Source organism: Patagioenas fasciata, chromosome Z (assembly GCF_037038585.1).
Source record: "Patagioenas fasciata isolate bPatFas1 chromosome Z, bPatFas1.hap1, whole genome shotgun sequence".
Classification (NCBI taxonomy): Eukaryota; Metazoa; Chordata; class Aves; order Columbiformes; family Columbidae; genus Patagioenas; species Patagioenas fasciata.
Window position 1 is genome coordinate 37385354 of NC_092560.1, and position 19925 is coordinate 37405278.

At 36.7% G+C, this 19925-nt stretch overlaps 1 protein-coding gene across 3 annotated transcripts in view; it reads left to right on the forward strand.

Annotated features, from left to right (window-relative positions):
* The window catches only part of FBN2 (fibrillin 2), a 161252-nt gene that overhangs the window by 828 nt on the left and 140499 nt on the right, over positions 1-19925 (forward strand). For all 3 annotated transcript variants that reach the window (XM_065860700.2, XM_071802823.1, XM_071802824.1), the window contains exons 2-5: positions 715-797; positions 4772-4870; positions 5428-5523; positions 7899-7994. In XM_065860700.2, the coding sequence (XP_065716772.1) occupies positions 715-797; positions 4772-4870; positions 5428-5523; positions 7899-7994 (374 nt within the window). The remainder of the gene's footprint in view (positions 1-714; positions 798-4771; positions 4871-5427; positions 5524-7898; positions 7995-19925) is intronic.

Consider the following 19925-nt stretch of genomic DNA (forward strand, 5'->3'; position numbering starts at 1 on the left):
CGGTACATCTCACCTTCCGGCCTCTTTATATGACTAAGAAGTTGTGGTTAATTGAACTCTATATTTTGTTCTCAGCTATGAAATACAGTCTTTTAATTATTACGACTATATTAAAAACAGATAGTGTGTGGGGCTATGTTACCACTAACAGATGTACCACTTTGGGCTTTTTATTCAAACATGTTACAGTATTAAGACACTTAAATATTGTCTCTGGCTTCTGAGAAAGTGAGAAAGTGTGCAAAAATTGTGTTTTGTTTTGTTTTTTTTTTATTGCTAGTGTTTTGGGGAGTTCTTGGTAATTTGAATAAGTTTATTAATCTTTATGACCAGTCCTCGCTTCTGTTTTGTGTCAGTTGGCGGCATGAAGTCAATTTTTATAGCAAGACTCTAAGACTGTATAGGAATGCGGAGCCAAACTCATCCCTTGCATATCCTCAGTAGTTCCACCAGAGGTGAATGTGGCCTGTTGGTGCCTTGTTTGTCTCTCCTCTTCATACTAACCAGCTGAAATAATACAAAATAAAGTGCCTTGGAACTCCTTATAGTGGAGGAAGATTTTGTTCTTCTGGAAAGGATTTTTTGTTGACATCTTTGCTATACATTTTGTTTTATGCCACTGGTTTCTTTCCTTGTGCGTACATAAAACTTTGGATTCTATTTATGCTGGTTTATACTTCTGTATATATATTTATTTGTTTGTCTGTGTGACAGGCCAAATGTGTGTGGCTCTAGATTCCATTCTTATTGTTGCCCTGGATGGAAAACACTCCCTGGAGGAAACCAGTGCATTGTTCGTAAGTGTCTGACTTCAAGTTTCTACTGTCCTAGAGGAAATAATAAAAGTAATTATTCATCTGTGAGTTACTGCTCCATTCAGTATGAGAAAAGGGAGTTCATCTCTTTTGCTTTATGTTTAAAAATAATAATAATAAAAAACGTGGGTTTACAAGTCCACGTTTGTTGTAATTGAAAGACTGGAAAATTGCTGTAGTTTCTTTCATGTGTTCATAAAAGGCACGTCTCCACTTAGTTTTTTGTTGTTTTTTTTAAAGAACACAACAAGGAAGGAAAAAAGGAAAAATACTTCCATAAGACAAATGATCAACTAGAGTAACAGGAGAAGGAAAACCAATAAACCCCCAAACCAAAACCAAAAAAAAAAAAAAAAAAAAAAAAAACCAAACTAAACATAGCACACACACACACAAACCAAACACACACACAAAACCCCAAACCAAAATACAAAAAAACCCTCAAATTATCTTGATAATAATACAAATCAGATCTGAAGTTTTGTGAAACTTCTGTGTTAGGCATGGAATTACAATGAAATGGGAAAATTTTTTCCATCTGGGGTGCTTATTCTGTCATTTTTAGTTGTGTTTTAATAGCTATAAAGCATGTAAACTCAGGTTATTGTCTGGTCATAATACATAATGTGCTGACACATGTGGCTGTTGACATGGCTTGGCAGAAAAAAATTAGGCAAAATAAGGGAAATTTGTTCAATATTCTGGTTAGGGAATGTTGTCTATCTAGAAAGGAAATGAGTTACGGTGTTTTCTGTCTGATAGATACAAGCCGCTATTAGACGCATGGTTCTTTAATGTGAGACCGTTCCATGCATCCTAGCTTGTCACCATCTCTTAAGCTAATAAGTGTAGCCAACTTCAGGACTGAGGTTCAGGAACATAATGTCCTTTATGTAAGCAATGAAGGTCTTTGCAATATTTACCTAACAAGCTACAGCATCCAGGACTAAACTAGGGAAGGGATGGGTGGTAAGCCAACATCTTCCAAACTTAAAGGTGACTTTTGGACTGTTGCCTTATGATTTGGGACTCTCAACTTCCTCATATCTATTTGTTTTACATAAGTAAATTTGCCTTGGTAAGATGTCTTGTAACTGTGCCATGTATCACTGACTTTTATCTAAAGTTGACCAAGTGTTTCCAAGCAAAATTTAACTGTCATTCAGAGGAAGATGCTGATATCAATGCCAGTGTGGAATAAGAGCGGGTTTCTCAACATTTTCAGTTCACATTTATGATCTCTTATGATATTGGCTTACTTAAATGTAAACTTGGGTTTTTAAAATAGAATTAGGCTGCCTACTTGCTAGGTTTTTCGAATTCAGCTGGGTATCTAGCTCAAATGAAATCAGTGAGAGACACTGATTTAGATGCTTTCAAAAATCCTTATAAATTAAATTGTGATTCTCAGTGCCTCTTAAACACCTTGGTCTCAAGTCTCTTCACATCCATAATAATCTTTGATTTACTATTAATTTATCAGCACAAAAGCCACCTTTAACTCCTGTTTGCTTACTGAAACTTAATTGCAGCTCTCTGACATGTTTGAAGGGTGAGTGATTTTGCCAGGCAGTCTGTAAGACTAGCTGTTCTACTTGTATTTGTGGTGAAGGTTTAAGAGCACAGTTTTCTATGCTTGCACTGAACGTTTGTTGACCTGATGATCTCCCAGGTTAGATGTGTAGCTAGACAAAGTCTCCCGCACAGGATCACCAGCAAGCTAGCAAAGTTCTTATTGGAGATGTGTTGATTATAATCAGTGCAGATTGTAAATGGCTATTTTAAAGTATTATTTCATGAAGAGGCACCAATGAGCCGGTGGTAGATCAACAGGAAATGATTCTAATCTTAATGGTGTTTTTAGTTGATAATGTGAGGATGGTTGTTGGTGGTTTGTGACAGGTTTAGGATTAGAAGTGATCTTTTATCTTAAAAAAAAAAAAAAAAAGTCTGGTTGTGTTTACTTTTTCTTTAAGTAAAATAAACTGTACTGATGAAAGCATATTTAGAATATGCTTTCAGCTATAGGAATTTCAGTTGTTAAAAAATTGTTTCCTAACAGATAATAATGGTCTACATCAGGTCTAAAATCTAAATGATCTAAATGGCTTAATCAGGAGATTAAGCTACATTGTATAAAGATGAACTAATCAGCTATATAAGGAAAACCCTGTTCCCTGTTTTTGTCCTGTTACTGTGTTTCTAAAAGTGCTCTAAGTCTGGGTCCTGTTTCTCACTTTTGAATCTGCTAATAAAAGAAGTATTTCCTGTCAGTCAATGGTGTGTCTCCAATTTCAGCTAAATGGTGAAATCCCGCGAACTCTTTCACCCGTCATGCTTTTACGTTTAGAGCACAGTTGTAAAGGAATTTAATTATGAATGTTGATGGTGCATGTTGCATTTTTTTGATGCCCAAAAGGTGGTGTCAGTGGACATCTAGTGTGGCTTTGTCTACTCCTCTCTTGTAAAGAAAATGTGGCCTTCATTGGAGTATGTCAAAGAGGAAGCTGGTTTACAAAATCTGGTCTGGTTTGATCATGTTCGGTATCAGTAAAGAGCTGATTTGGTGGAGAAGGGATAAAAGGGAGCATGTAAATTTACCGAGGGGTGTATTTGAACTTCGCTAGTGGGACAAGAAAATAATTTGCTTCCTTGTGGGAGCTGAGTCTCATTTCTGCATGTTTTTTTAAATCAGAAGTGGAGCACATATACTCTGGGAAAGGTCTTGTCTCTGCTTTGTTTCTTTATGTATGTGGCCAGGAGTTTTTTGTTCTTGTTGTTTGTTTGTGGTTTTTTTGTCTTGTTTTGTTTTTCTTTCCTTTTAAAGTATATAGACTTTTTTTTAAAGTAGTTGGTGTGTTCTTGACAGATTATCTAGCAGAAGTATTTGTTGCTTTTGTAGTCCTTCAGTGGAGATATGCTTCCAAATTATTTGATTATCTCAAAGTTCCAGAGTTATTTACAAAGAAACTGTGATTCTCATTTGGTTTTTTGTTTTACAAGCAGTCTCTTGTGCGATACATGTTTTTGGGGTCCTCCTGTGCCGTACTGGCTCTTGATGTTTCAGGTACCCTTTTGATGCATTTGCCAGTGCAGCAGATTATTTGGATGTATTCATTTGAATCTCCTTTAGAATCTGGATCTAGCCTTTAACTCTTTTCTGATTCTGTAATTCCTTTGTGCAATGGGGCTCTTTTGGCTGGTGAGTGAGAAGGGAAGATGCAACTTAGATCCATCAGGGGATACCACAATGGTATGCATGTTGTGGACAGGTGGTAGGGTGTGGACAGGCTTCCTTGTTAGTTTCTAAATGACAATGTGGAAATATTTGAGTACAGAAAACTATACTAAGGGAAACTATGCAAAATCTGTGAAGACCAGCGTTTGCACATTGACTTCCCATGAAACAGCTGTGTGTAAAGGATGTATAGTCTTAGAAGAAAGAGAGACTCTAAAATAGCAATTATAGGAGAGAAGCCATACCATAAATTGTTGTTTCTGATCTATATTATGTATATTCATTCACATCTTGGATTCTTGGTAAAGTTTTCTACAGGTCTTGTGGTCTAAAACATATAATTTTAATAATTTTACATAACTTGTGTAGTGGGCTGGTATTTCTAATTAGGGAAAGAATTGATTATCTGGTTTCAGTGGTCAGACCAGTGTTTGAATATGCCATATTTAATTCTATTTTTCTTTAAATTTGTCAGAGATACCAATTATACCAAAATTTTATTTGCTTTATTTAACTTAAAATTACTTTTACGTGTATATTAACTGTTCTAATGAACTAAGCATTCAAGTGAGTGGGATTTTGTTGTAGTTTTGTTTTCTTCTTCTTAAAAAGAAGCTATTAACATCCTTTTAGCTTTCACTTTTTTTTGTGTGTGTGTGTGTCATTTAAGACTAAGGTTACTGTTAATCGCTGTCTTTTTAATTGCTTTCTTCCTCAGCCATTTGTAGAAATAGCTGTGGTGATGGATTTTGTTCCCGTCCTAACATGTGTACTTGTGCAAGTGGACAGATATCACCTACTTGTGGATCAAAATCTAGTAAGGACTTAACATATTTGTTTTTCTTAGAGATTTAATTTTAAGTAATTATCTTTGGTGTCAACTCAAAAATAGCTACTGCGTAAATCCTTTAAAAATAACTTGTCATTACTGCAGAGACATACGCTTTGGTATGTCTCTAGTTTTTGAAAAGTTTGATATACCATGTATGCACTTTTACTGTCTGACAAATTGGAAAAAAATGTGTTTAAAGAGAAGAGCAAGTTTAAATACAAATGTGTGTGGTATTAATGCTTTCATTGAGTCCATTATCCTAAGAATGAAGATTATACAACCTTGAATATAATTAAAAATCATAAGTTTCTAAATATAGTCACGGAAAGCTCTAAAGAAGCTCTTCATGGCTGCTTTTAAATCAAAGGCTGACTAATAGCTACAGATTGGATGGCTTTGGTTACGAGAACACCTGAGTGTACACTTGAATACATAGCGTATATTGTACGAAGCTCCTGTCTGGTTTCTGGTGCCTTTATTTTTATCCATGTTTGCTTCCCAATGCGATATTTTTGCTTAACACTGGTGTCTCTCCACTGCAGCACAACAGTGCAGCATCAGGTGCATGAACGGTGGCACGTGCACAGATGACCGCTGCCAGTGCCAGAAGGGCTACGTGGGAACTTACTGTGGGCAGCGTGAGTAACTGCTTTGTGGCAGCTAAAATTAAACGCACCCAAGTCCTGCAAGTTATCTTTCTCACTTTAGGTAGAAAGTAAGTATGAAAAGAAAGCCAGTATGCTGAAACATAATGAAATGTCAGTGAGAAATTTAATGTTGTTTCGGGGTACGGTGTGCAGCTGAAAGTCAGTTAATGCATGAAATGTGTCTGTGTTCTTCAAAATTCAAATTAGGGATCGAATTCACCAAGTAGTTTTGAAAATCCTTTGGGAACAATGGCATTATATGTTCCATTCTCCTTTTCTAACCAGATGATCACTAATTTTTCATTCTCTTTGACAAAGTTTCTCTATCTCAAAAGAACAACCAAACTGCTAAGTTACAACACATTTTTCTGTTTTCTACTTAACTACAAAAAAAGATGAAATATTGTTTGAGCTTTTGGATACCCTTTTGGTTTAGCAGGCAAGCTAGAAAGTCAATTATTTGCACAGCTCTACCTATCACAGTGCAGTGTTTACACGTTGTGCAAATTTAGCTAACAACAGAAATCACTTAAGGCTACAATGATGAAGAAAGACTCAAAGTGTATTCTGAGGCCAGCTGAGAAATTGAGGTTGTGTGAAGGAACCAGAAACAAACAGAAGGCAGCTATGCAAAGAACAGTTAGATTTAATAGTGTGGAAAAACGTCCTTTTGTCTTAGTAATTTTTGCAATCCTGGAGAGCAGTCTTGTTCTTGCTTAATTTCTACCTGAAAACAATTATCTAAAATTTTAGTTAATAATTGTAAACCTAAAATGTGACCCTAGTCACAGTCAGATTTAAGAGCTGATGGCCTCTTCCTGCTCATTTTGAAGTATTTGGTCAACACCTGAATGCTCTCAGGCAGGGCATATTTCCACTGAATAAATGAAAAGAGGATTAAATTTTCAAGTAGCAGCTCTAAAGCAATTCAGAAAATCTGTACAAACTGTGGAGACTGATCTCAGTGTATAAGATACTTAAAATTTCAAGTAAGATTAAGTATTTGTCTTCTAGAAACAGTATGAAATAAATGTCTGAAAAATGTAAATATGTCTTATTTTTTTTAGTAAAATGTAGTTCTCTTAAATCTACTGAACTTAATGGTCTCACTAAAGTGTCATTGACCATTAACTCAGTAATGTAACACATGCAGAGAAGTATCTACATTTTATGCATAAAACATGCATTCTCAGTAAAAAGTAATTCAATTTTATAGCTCTTAGTAAGAAGCAAGGCTTTATCACATTTCCACATAAGTGTATGTTCCCCATTGTGATATAGGAGGCATGTGCACATTTTTTTCCAGTTTAACAAATTTACCTTCTCTAGATTGCTGAAGTTCTTTTTCAGTTGGTACTCAAGAATGTTACAAATGCCACCTTCAAACTGGGCAGACCTTCAAAGGAAAGCACCTTAGAGACTTCTAGACTGAAATCTCTTCACTGTTGTTCAGAGCCACTTGAAAACAGTGGGATTGTCTTTTAAGGTGAAATATATTGATTAGTAATGTGTGCTAATTCTGAACGAGGCTGTATGTCCTGGAAACAACAAGCCTGAAAACAGATAGCATTGATTAAACCACTCTTTTACTGGTATTTTTCAACCTTGCTGAAGAACTGTCTTCCTTTCAAATTGAAGAGATTTCAGTGCTTTGGCAGGAGGCTTTGTTCTTCATTCACACCATTGATAAATAGCATGAGTCGGTGCTCTGAGGTCCCACAACTGTAAAGTACCTTCTCCATCTATATATACTGTGGATTTATAACCCACAAAAATACAACAATCTCTTGTTGGAATCTTTTAGGCACCACAGTTTTTTAAGGTACTTAAAGATGAGTTAAACTAGTAGTTCTTTTCCTTTGCCATAAACATCACTTCTACCTGCAGTATCAACTCTGAGAGCTGAATTATCTGTCTCTCAAACTCCCCAGGTCTCCCTTTTTGAAAGTTTTGTTGCTGTTGTGACTGAATAGTGCAATTTACTATGCTCAAAAAACCCTCAAAACAGTTGAGTTTTTATCTGCTAACTTTGGTGATGGATGTAAGATGTTATGAGTAGTGACTAGAGCTGCACAACTGTTTAAAAATGTACTGAAGTTAACCATCTGTTAAGTCTGTGCTGAATACTATTAAACAGCTGCTTGCAATTAGCATTAAACAGGTGCTAGTGGAATTTGAGGCTAATGGAATTTGACTTGAATGATTGTTATTGTTAGTAATGATGGATAGGTAGGACATCAGTTTGATCTTCAGATCCAGAAACAGTTGAGAGGAAAAAATAAGTTGAATATCACATATGGTAATCTTTGATATATGTCATTGCTATAACATTTAAAACTTTGTTGTTGTTGTTTTGTTAATTAAAGCTGTCTGTGAAAATGGCTGCCAGAATGGAGGACGGTGTATTGGACCTAATCGCTGTGCATGTGTCTATGGATTTACTGGCCCTCAGTGTGAAAGAGGTAAAAGAGATACATAATGAAGGAAATTATGAGCAGTTATATACAAGAATGTATGTACATGTGTTATGTTGTGCATTTTCTGGCTGAACCAATAAGCTTCCAGTAAACAATTAATTATTTGTAATTTTACAAAGTGTCTTATTTTTTAATCTGGTAGCCAAATTTCAGGTTGGCAAGTACAAAACTGTCACAATTGGTAAGGGCTTGAGCTAATTTAGCCTGCTTATTTTATTTGTATAATAGTTAATAGATCAGGTGTCTTTTGCTCTCAACTGTGTGAGATAAAGTTACAGCAGAATTACTGATGATGTTATAATTTTGTTAACGTTGCTAACTGAACGATTGTTTTTCTGTGTAACACCTCTTTCAGAGGAGAAACTTGGAAACTTGCTCTGGTTAGTTCTATGCTGTAGGAGAAAGAGATGGAGTGAAAAAATAACCAATTACAGTAATACTGAGATCAGTTCCTAAATCTCTTTTTACTCAAAAAAACACCTAAGACATGGCTTAATTTATAGTGCTTTAATGAACTGGGGACTGAACTAGGATTTTATTTTGAAATTCTGGAGAAATCCCTCAGCATTCTTTTATGAGCTTAGAAGTATCAACAAAGTCAGTTTTAATGATGCTGGACAAAACATTTTTAGCATTACAGTATGTGATTAACACACAAATAATCAAGGCACTAAGTCCATATGTAATGATTTAGAATAAACCTACTTCCACTCTCAGAAATGTATACTTCTTGCTTTTTAATAAATTGGAGCATTGCTTGTATTTTAAAACCAAGACTGTGGATATATAGTGATGTAGAACTGCTCAACACTAGATATAATTGTAGAACATATTCAGTCTGCATCAAACTGTCAAATGTAATGCAAACTATTGCCTATTTAGAATGGATTTTTATTGAACAGATATAGTGAGGATTGCTTATCAAAACCATAATGTACATCCTTCAACAGGAATTTTTCAAGAATTATCTAAGATGGTGTTGAGGAGCTTAGCAGAAATATTATTCTTTGTCTTTTTCCAACTTGGTATGTTTGTGAATACATGTTCTCATCAAAAAGAGTACTAAAGAACTGAGCAACGATAGTGGGAAATAATAAATGCCAGTTTACATTGTTATCTTTCTCATTTAAAATACTAAGGTTGTCAATATTAAAAAGGGGGATGGGATCATTTACATTAATAGAAAATAAAAAGTCACATTCTTAATTTGCATTAGGAGTGGGCAAGGCAATCACTCAGGGCAGAAGTAGACTTCTTAGATTCATAGAGTAATTTAAGTCAGAAAGAATTAGGTCAATAGCTGCTTAAACCAGGTCTAATCAGATCAGCCTGCACAGATCCATGTTTCAGATCCAGAATGCGTTCAAGGATGGAGATTCCACATCATCTCTGGAAAACCTGTTCCAGTGTTTGAACCTCGTGGTAAAAAATCTAATAGCAATTTTACGTGTTCTATCTTGTATTTTTTGCCTCTTGTCTGATTGCTGTGAGCCTCCAAGAAGAGTCTGGCTTCAATTTCTCTGTGTCTTTTGAACAGGTAGTTACAGACAGCAGTAAGTCCCCTTGAAACCTCTTCTTAAGGCTGGATGAACTCAGGTCCCTCAGTCTCTCCACACTGACCAAATTCTCCAGTCCCTGACAAATTTGGTGTCCCTCCCTGGACTTCTTCAGTACACCCATTGCTTTCTTGTATTAAGAGTCCAAAACTGGACACAGTACTCCGTGTAGTCTTACAAGTGTCAAATGGAGGTGAAGGACCACTTCCCTGGATTGGATGTGACCCTCATCCTGATAGAGCCCATGCAGCTGGTCATCTCTGCTGCAGGGGTACGTTGCTGCCATGTTCAGGTTGTTGTCTACTAGGAACGACCCTGTCCTGGTTTTGTTTAAAACAAGGCCAATTTTCTTTTAGTGAATTTTCATTTCAGCTAAGTTCTTTTAAGTAACTGTATTTTTCTGAAGTTGGCTGTGTGTTTTTTGGACACTGTTTGCTCCAGAGCTGATAACAGTAGGAATTGTATGCAGAAAAGGCCCAAGTATATCCTTATTGCTATGGCAGCCAAGGTCACTGATAAATTTTGTAGGTCACATAAGTGAGAGGGGTATACTCACAGAGAGGAGTGGACAGAACAGATGACCAAAATCGGCTAACTAGGTATTCCATACCTTCCACGTCATACACCATATAAAACTGGGAGATCACGAGGGTCTCACTGTCTTTGTCCATGGTGAGCATTTGAAGAGTACCCTACCAGTTCTACCTGCACTCCTAGGCCTGGTTCTGGGCTGTGCATCCCTGCATCCAGTCCCTTTTTTTAATAGTTTGCATTATTATTTTTCTCTCATCATTAGTATTATTAGTAAAATATTTTTAAGTTTCCAACTTGTAAGTCTCTTTCATTCCCTTTCCTTAGCAGGGAGGGTAGGAAGTTAACAGAGAGTACTTGCAACAGTTTATTGTCGCCCTGCAATAAGCAGTGACAGCCACTCATAATCCTTTTCTCAGAGCTGCTTCACAGGCATTTAGCCTCCAGCTTGTGTCGTTCTATCACGTTATTCCAACCCACATGTGGGGAGACTTCCTTTGCTTTTGTTTAACTTTGGGAGATAACCATCCACTCATTTTCTCCAAGTGATCTGGACCACTCTGAGTGGTAGTCCTGTCCCCCAGTGTATTGACTGGTGCCTCAAATTTGGTGTCATCTGCAATCTTGCTGAGAGTGCACTCTTGTGCCATCATCCAGGTTGTTAACGAAGACATTAAACTGTTATACATGCCAGTACACATCCCTGAGAGACTGCACTAGTTTCCTGGCCCCTAGCTGGACATTGCTGATCACAAGTCTTTGAGCCAGCAATCCAGCCTGTTTTCAGCTCACCTTACCTATTGTTCCCTTATTCAGCCCGTATCTCACCGAGCACAGTCTCTGTGGGAGCCTGCCTCAAAAGCCTTGCTCAAGACAAGCAGCATCCACTGCCCTCTCCTTGTCCTCTGTACCAGTGACCTCAGGGTTGAAAGCAGGGGTGAAATTTGTCCTTGGTAAACCCATGCTGGCTGCTCTCAAACACCTTGTCATTCTTGTGTTTAGGAATTGCTTCTGAAGGGAATCTTGTGGAGTTCTCTGTTTGAAATTCAGCTCTGAAGTGCTCAAAGATGTATATAAATTGTGACAAGATCTTGCACCATTTTTTTACGTTTGTTGACTGTCAAATGGAAATAATTTCCATGTAGATGAAGGAAATAACTAAACAAAACACTGAAAAAGGAGGAGTTTCTATTTGCTATTCCAGGCTGGTTTTGTATACCTACTAGATGTCACAAGCAACAGAGAAACATATAGGATGAATTTGTTTCTTTGTCTCTAATTGCTTGTCACTTTGATTCATAAAACCAGACTTATAGACTTCAATTCATTTCTGTTTGTTCAGGTTTTTGCTGTCACATGTTACATCCAGCCCATTCTCTGTACTTGCTTCTTATGAGCCAAGCGCAAGGACTCAAATCTTCTATATTTTGGTTAGTGGTGAAAAAAGAAGCATTTTTGTCTTAAAAACTCTATTAATATTTACAGCTATTTTCGGAAATAGATCTTTGTAGAATGTACACCTGCCTTCTAGCTAAGAGACTACCAAGTCTGTCAGTTTAGGATGGAGTTTCAAGGGATTGGACAATGTTAGATTGCTTTACAGTTAGAGTCTTAGTTCATATGGAACTTCTGTTTGTCCAAATTCAACAGTCTGAGCTGTGTATCCAAGGTGGATGATAATTTCAGCTGAACTTTAACATGATAGAACTGCAATATTGCAAATTTATTTATTTATTTATTTTAATTGATTGCATTCAGATATCAATATTTTTTGTTGTTGTTGCCAGACAACTTGGTAAACTTGATTTTTTTTTCTCTCAGATAGAGGCAACTGTTCCTACTTAAGATTTGCTTCTGTTCTCTGACTCAAATTCAGGACTGTAAAATCATGTTAATACATATGATGGACTCCAGCTGTGATGATGGCTCATGGTTTTTAATAACAATGCTTATATTTGAAATAGATTGACTTGTTTAAAAGGTTCTAGTACATATGGGTATTGTAACTTTGCTTTTGTGGTGATGAGAGCATTGAAGTTTGCTTTGCTACAATTAATTGTGAAACTTTAAGCTACAGAATTCAAACCACGTAAAGGAATAAAACACCGCTATTTTGGCATCTGTATTTCTTTGCTGTCCTTGAAAATCTTAGCCTTTCAATTTTATGTGTAGAATGCTATTGTCATACAAGATTTAAGCTATATTGTGTGATTATTTGGAAATGGAGTTATAATTAGGAGTTTAAATTACCTTACTTGAAATTGGATGTAGGAAGCTAAATCTGCTTCTGTCACTGTCACAAAAATATAATATATATATGTAATATATATATAGTTGCATATATAATTTGCATATCTAATATAATATAACATGCTTTTACAACAGTGGACTGGCTAAGTAACATTTCCTGTAGTATCTTTCCTTGATGTTGCCTAGACTTTCTCATATTCAAAACAAGAAGTTGTTACTAATTTATTGTACTATTATTCAGTTAAAGTCAGATGACGCCTGTAATGTATCTTGTTAATGAACGTAGAAAGTCTCTAATACAGTAACTGTAAATGTGATTTTGGTTTTTTTAATGCTTTATGTGAGCTGGAGTACATGAAGAAACTGTAAAAAATTCATTAATGCCTATTCTGTTCAATAGTAATTTGTAATATATGCTTTTAACCTAATAAGAAGTTTATGATTTCCAACAAAATGCAAAAGGTAATGATTTCTTCATCTGTTGGTTGCAATAGTTGCCCATAATACTTTACAGTAAGATAAGCCTCTATAGTTTAATTTTAAACTGAGTTTAGCAACAATTCATAGCTCTTTAACTCAAATTTTATAATTTAAAGTTATGTGAACTTCCTTTGCAAATCACATCAGGGTTATAGCAGATTTTGTTGTTGAGTTTTTGCATCACTGTGCTTTAAATTCAGACTTCTTATTGTTCTCTAAATTATTTTAAATTAAGTATTTTCTTCCTGATATAGAACACATGTGTCTTTCCTTCAAATTGGCCTTCCAGCTTCAGTTATATGATAAAACGTGACTGCCTGTTCAGCTATCTGGGCCCTGAGCAGACTAATTTCCGGGCTGGAGACAGGAGGCTGAGCAGTAACTGATGACTGGCATGATTACAGTATTTAACCTAAGACTTGCTGCTGGGTTAACAAGAAAGCAGAACCTGTTTGAGAGCTCGTACTTTCCTCTTTCTCATATTTACAATGACCTTTTATATTTCCTATCAATGTCTGCTCTTTTCTTTAGCTTCATGTCTTTGATTTGTAAACAAATAAGATTCAAGCTTTTGATTTTGTCTGTTTTGTTGTGTGGTTTTTTGTTATTTTTTGAAAAGAAAATAGAATTTTAAATTTTGCTGTTGAATTTTTCCCAGTGAAAATAATTGGAAAAAAAAAAAAAGAGATAGATTGAGTCCTCATTCTCAGATACACATATAACAGCTGCTTTTTCCTCCATAACCTGTTCGTTTGGTTTCTTGAGACTGTCTGAGCAAACGATTTTTGTATTAGTGCACGTGGCCCATGCATTTTTTATTTTTCTTTTTTTAATTGATGAACTGTAGAGGTATGATGTTGTGGAAAAGCAATGTTGTTTTTTACTTCTTTATCCTGGGTTAAAGGGAGGAAGAAGCAGATGGAAAGGAGAGTTCTGCCACTGATCTTAATTTGCCTTCATTCTGTGTAGAAGGAGAAAGAACAGTGCCTTCTTGCTCTGTATGTAAGTAGCTTATAATGAGAAGGAAAAGTGTCTGGATGGAGTAGAAATGCATAGCTTGGGAAGAATATCCTTTTGAAGACGGGAAAGGATTTTAGATAAAGATATTGAACTTGGTCAGATGAGAAAAGAGGAAAAATGAAGAAATGTAGTAGTTGAATATAGCATGAAAACTTCTGAAAGTGGAGAGCTTTTGGGCTGTTCTCAGGAATATTGCTGTTAATGTGTCTTAGCCCAGTGTGTTTGTTGCACCTGATACTCCCAGTAAAAGTATTGGGCCGCTTTCTCTGACTGCCTGAATTTTGGAATCTCTGTCTATCAAAGGACTTGAGAGCCTGTACCTCATGACAGATGAAGCAAAACAGTGATCAGGGCAGCTACCTCCCTGTAGGTTCTTGTTGGGTTAATAGGGAAGACTGTGTAGATGTAAACAGGTAGAAACTCAGTAGAAACCCTCCTCTGTGCAAGGCAGCAATTCGTAGGCCAATTCTGCAGTGCATACAAGAACCTGGCCCATGCAATTGAAGAGTCATATGAGGGACAGCAACAGATTAAGTCAAGTGTCCCTTGAATTGGAGAACAGGATGTTCCAGAGGATAGTGGAAAAGGTTTGAGGCAGAGGATGCAACTGAAATAAATGGTTCATTTTGTGGGGTAGGAGAGCATACTTCTAACATTGTATTTGATATCAGTTACCTTCATCTGACCCTTTCCAATAGGAAGATAATCAGCGATGATCCTGTGTCTAAGGACAACAGAAGAAAAACTGAAAAACAAAACAAAACCAAGCCAAAACACAGCAACAAAAGAGAAAATGAGGAAAAAAGAAAATAGGTATTCTTCAGGCTGGGAAGAGGATGAAGAAGCTAATTAACAGCACAGAGGAAGGGGCAGGAGGAATTAAAAATCATTGTCAGTGAAAGTGTTAATGGTGTGTAGTGACAGAGGAAAAAAAGGAATGAACAAAGAAAACAGAACCGAAGTGGAGCTGTACAGAAGAAACAGATTGACATTTTAAAAGATACAACAATATTTGGGGATTATACATTTGAACAAAATTCAGCTTATGTAGGAAACTGACAATTTTAAATAGGACTCTATACTTATCAAATAGATTTTTATTATGAAGAAAATCTACAGTTCACATTTAGTCTGTAGTGCTACTGAAGATGCTTGTGTGTGCTTCAGTGACAGTGATTACGTGTAAATGAATCAAGGAGGGAATTTCCTCTGACAGGTATTCAAAAGATCTTTTAACTTTACACAACTTTTCTGTATCTGTTGGTGGCAGCAATGCCGTGAGAAGAAGTGATAACTTTTTGGGGTTGTATTCAGATCTTGTACATTTGGTTTTACCCCTGTAATCTCATAAACTGCAGAACTTCTTGCCATGAAGACTGTGGCAGGTTATGTTCAAAAGGTTTTCTGTCTGACAGCTGTGCATGTGTGGTTATAAAAGGACCTGTACTTTTTCCTCAAGTTTCTTGGTTTGTTTTAGCTGCTCCTCAATGACTGTAAACTTTATTCAGATGCTTAACAGCAAAATGTTCTTCTGATCGTTGACGTCTTCTCTTTTTGTAAGAGTTATGGCAATGTAACTTTTTAATTTTGCTCGTTTTTGCTTTATAGTGGCTACTGTTAGCCTGAACTAAAAAAGAGGTTCTTTATGTGGGATAGGATGTGTATGAGTAAGTGGGTCCCCACTCTCAAGGGCTAATCGGACAAAGGAAGTATTATTACTCTCTTCCCTGCCCTCAAGACATGCTGAGGCACATCAGGTTGTTACTTGTTGAAGGCTGAGCAGGGAAGCTCCAGCAGACTTAGCAATCAACCCATTACCCTGAGTTTCAGGCTGAGGTTTTAACTAGGGGCTCATCCTTCCTGTTGTATTAATGTGGTGTAAGACTATTGAATTTTGCATGTTCTAGGGGTGAGTATAAATGCAAGTGCAGGCATTTTAGGAGAAGGTAGGAAGAAAGGAAAGCAACAGGATTAAATTAAAAATAATTACTGAATGCTGCTGTTAAATATCAACCAGCAGTTGTGTTTTCTTCTTGCCACGAGGCCATGTGTCCTGGTGTCTTTTTTTCAGTACATTGTAAATGAAATGCTTGTCTGCTAAACACTAGTTTAATTCACTTTCAGTCTGCTTTTAGCCACTGGGAAGTGGAGCATGTGGTCTTTAGATATTTCCTGGAAGTTCGTAAAGATGTCATTCTGGCTTTCTTGAATGAAAAAAAAATTAGTTCACTGTAGCTACATGGTCCAGTTCACATAGGGTGTTCATCACCACTGGGGTAAACACAAGAGTTATGTCATCGACTTGAAGTCTAATTTACCTGAAATAAATTTAGTGTAATCAGTTTAACTCAAAATAAGTTAGTGGTAGTTTAAAGCTCTACAAAATGTGATTCTTCCTAAAATTTTCAATTTTCACCATTGTTATCTACATTATTTTGTAACTATTCTGTTAAAAACATTTCTGTCAGCTTTTTTCTACATGCAGTGTAAAGTTGATTATAAGCAGAATGCCACAATGGTGGTATTATCTTTTGAAAAGGCTTCAGTTTAAAAGAAGAAACCATACTACTGATTTCTTTTGGAGATTTTTGTAATACGTACAGTTAAATGCAGTCCTTACTCCTTTTTTCTTCTACAGGTTCAGACCTGTAGATATTCGCACATATCAGTCTTTGATGGATTACACTAGTTCTGAAGGGCAAATTCAGAAAGCTACTTTTGTGCTCTTAGATAACAATAGCTAGTAGGATTAGAGGATTCTGGCAATACATGACTCGGTTTTGCCATCCATTGTTATCTCTAATAACAAAGTTTTCAGACTTTCCTTGCCTCAAATTTCACAAGCTGAGAAATACTATCTAAGCATTAAAAACCCCACAAGATGTCTACAGAGTATGTATTTATTTGTCATCAGCCGGTAGCTGAAAGTTTCTCCTATCTGTGCAAAAGGTATAACATTTTGCAATTTAATACCAACATGAATAATGCTGTACCTGCCCTTGATAGTAATGACTAGGAAAGTAGTATAATCCCAGTCAGAGTCTTTCTCTTTCTTCCCTCTTTTCCATTTTTTGGGGACTTCAGGATGTGATGACTAGTATTTTCCTCCCTCTTGCCCACTTTTCCTTTGGTTGCACTGGCATAAACAGTTTTATATAACTGTCTAGCAATGGGCAGAGCAAACGAAGTCACTCTATGCTAGAACACTAATAATATGTAGCATATGCTTGTAAGTTACTTTGTGCCTTTCCTCACTCCCCAGATCACTTAGGATTACTGGATCAGTGTAGATCCCAGCATTCCTTCCAGTGTGAAAACTAGTCACATACTCCCCACTTCCTCCTTCTTGTTTCTTAGCCAAGGAACTTCCTTCTTGTTTTGTGCCTTGTTTTCTTGAAAAGCCTATGCTTGAGGTCCTTTGTGTATCCCTCTAGACTGTGTCTGCTTCCACCTAATAGATGTGTTGATTCATTAAGAAACTACACTAGTCACATAGGGTTTGATTTTCTTTCTCAAAATCCAAATTGGTGCTTCCACAATGCTGTACGTATCAGTATTCCTAGGTCAGTTAAAAACCTAGCTGTTGAAAAAAGGAGACTTACAGGATGCTTCTTGAGTCTGATTTTTTTTTTTTTTTTAAATTTAAATTAGTGTGGGGATGATTTTAGAAATGGAAACTATGGGAATTCTGCTGTTTCTTGCCTTTATTTTGTAATGTGAAGATATTTAAATTTCTGTAAACCTTGAACTAAAGTCATGCTCTGACTCTGTGGGGCCTAGGTCTTCCTTTTACCTTCTGATTTAATCTACTTCATTGGCTTATGTTAGTCTTCTGGTTTTTAACCCACAGTCATGGATTCTTTGTATAGAAACAAATAATCTTGTGAATGTTCCACTTCCTCCAGTTCTTCTATATGACATATATTTTGTTATTAACATCAACTTTCAAAAAGAAGTCTTTAAGTGGAAAGTTTTAACTGTCTTTAGAGTACAGCATGAAAATGCAAGAACAAGATTTTCATGGTTTTCCACTGCAAGCTTTATGAAGATTTTCAAGTCTTTACTGACTGAATCAAAAACTATTTTTGTCTCCCACCCTTAGTCATTAACCTGCACGCTGACAGCATCCACAAAAAAGCAATTTTTGCAAATATGAGAATGGGACAGAGGCTGTCACTCTGATGATCCAGTGCCTCAGATTACAGTCTTGGTGTATATGAGAGATTAAAAGGAACCAGTCAGCTCCTGTGGTGGGTTGACCATGGCTGACAGGTAAGTCTCCACACAGGTGATTGCTCATTCCCCTGCAGTGGGATGGGCAAAGAAACTGAAGGACAAAAGCTGAATATTCATGGCTTAATGTAAAGAGGAAGTTTGATCAGTGAAGCACAGTGGTGCACACAAGTAAAGCAAAACAAGGAGTTTATTGACTACTTCTCATCAACGGGTAGCTGCAAAGCCTTTTTCTGGGAAGCAGGGTCTTAGCATGTGTAACAGTTGGGAAGACAAATGCCATAGCTACATACGTTCCCCTTTCCTTCTATCCCCTAGGCTGTGTTTTTTGTTTGTTTGTTTGGAGTTTTTTTATTTTTTTTTCTTTTTTTTTTTTTCTGAGCATGGAGTCATATGGTATGGAATATCCCTCTGGTTCAGCTTGGGTCCACTCCCAGCTTACTCACTGGCAAGAGCAGAGTAGGAAAGGATGCAGAAACAAAACCTCGACACTGTGCGAGCACTCCTCAGTCATGGTCATAACACCGGTATATTCTGGTTTAGTCACAAATCTGAAACACAGCACTCCCACCATCTACTGTGAAGAAAATTAACTCCATCCCAGCCAGATGCAGTACACTTCCCAGAATGTTTCTCGGACAATATAGATTGTTAGTGGACCTTTCATTTAAGAAAATAAAGGAAAGGATAGGAATTTTCCAGAATTCAGTTTTAATTAAAATTAGCGTTCATTTTTGAAACTCAAATTAGTCAAATTAAAAATGTAATCATTGGTGCAGCAAGTTGAAAATAAACTACAGGACAGTGGATTGGTTTGACTGGAACAGGGTTAATTTTCCTTCTGTGGTCAGAAACTTTTCAGTAGCTAGCATGGTCTTCCGTTTGGGATTTACTTTCAGAATAGTCAGATAACATTGCTCTTCCCTGGGTTGGAGTTATTTTGTATTTCTTTCAGTAACTAGTTGTGGTTTTGAGTTGGTATGAGAAGAATGTAAGAACTTACTGATATCTTGGCAGTTGTCAGGGAGACCAAGGACTTTTGGCCATCCAGCTACAGGTGCAAATTGGTAGGATGGTGCCACAAACAAGGCAGCACTTCGACTGATATTGAGATTGATCAATGGAATATTTCCTACCACTTACTGTCATGCTCCATATATAATCTGAGTTGGCTTTTCTGGCTCATTATTTCTGTTCTGTTTGGGTTTTCTGGCTAGTTAGCTCAGTTTAGGAATTCCATTCCTCAATTTGGTATTAGTTCAGCCCTTTGCCATTTTGCAGTTGGCCTTTGGGGCTTTCTACCTTTTTGTTCTCCTGCTAGGATTTGCTGTTTGAGACCAGGGTGCTTTCCTTTCCACACTGACTGTTTGGCATGTCAGGAGTTGTCAGGAGTTGTCAGGAGTTGTCAGGAGTTGTCAGGAGTTGTCAGGAGTTGTCAGGAGTTGTCAGGAGTTGTCAGGAGTTGTCAGGAGTTGTCAGGAGTTGTCAGGGATTGCACAGAGTATCACTTATTTTATTTTATATATATAATTATTATTAGTAGTATATTGTTATTTTTTTTTGTTGTCCTATTAAACTCTTTTTGCCTTTCAGTTCTCTTTTTCCCTTTCAGTTCTTTCACTTGCTTAAGGGGCTAGAGGGGGAGAGAGGGCGCAGCTATCGTGGTTCTTACTTTCTGGCTGGGGATAAACCATGACAGATGGATCTCACTGAAGTTCTTTACCACAGTTTTGTATGATTCCACTGTGTTAAGCATTGATGTCCTGGATTCACATTGATGTTCATGCTGGATTCACAGTTTCAACTTATGTCATGACAACAAATCCAATACTGTTGTATGCACGAT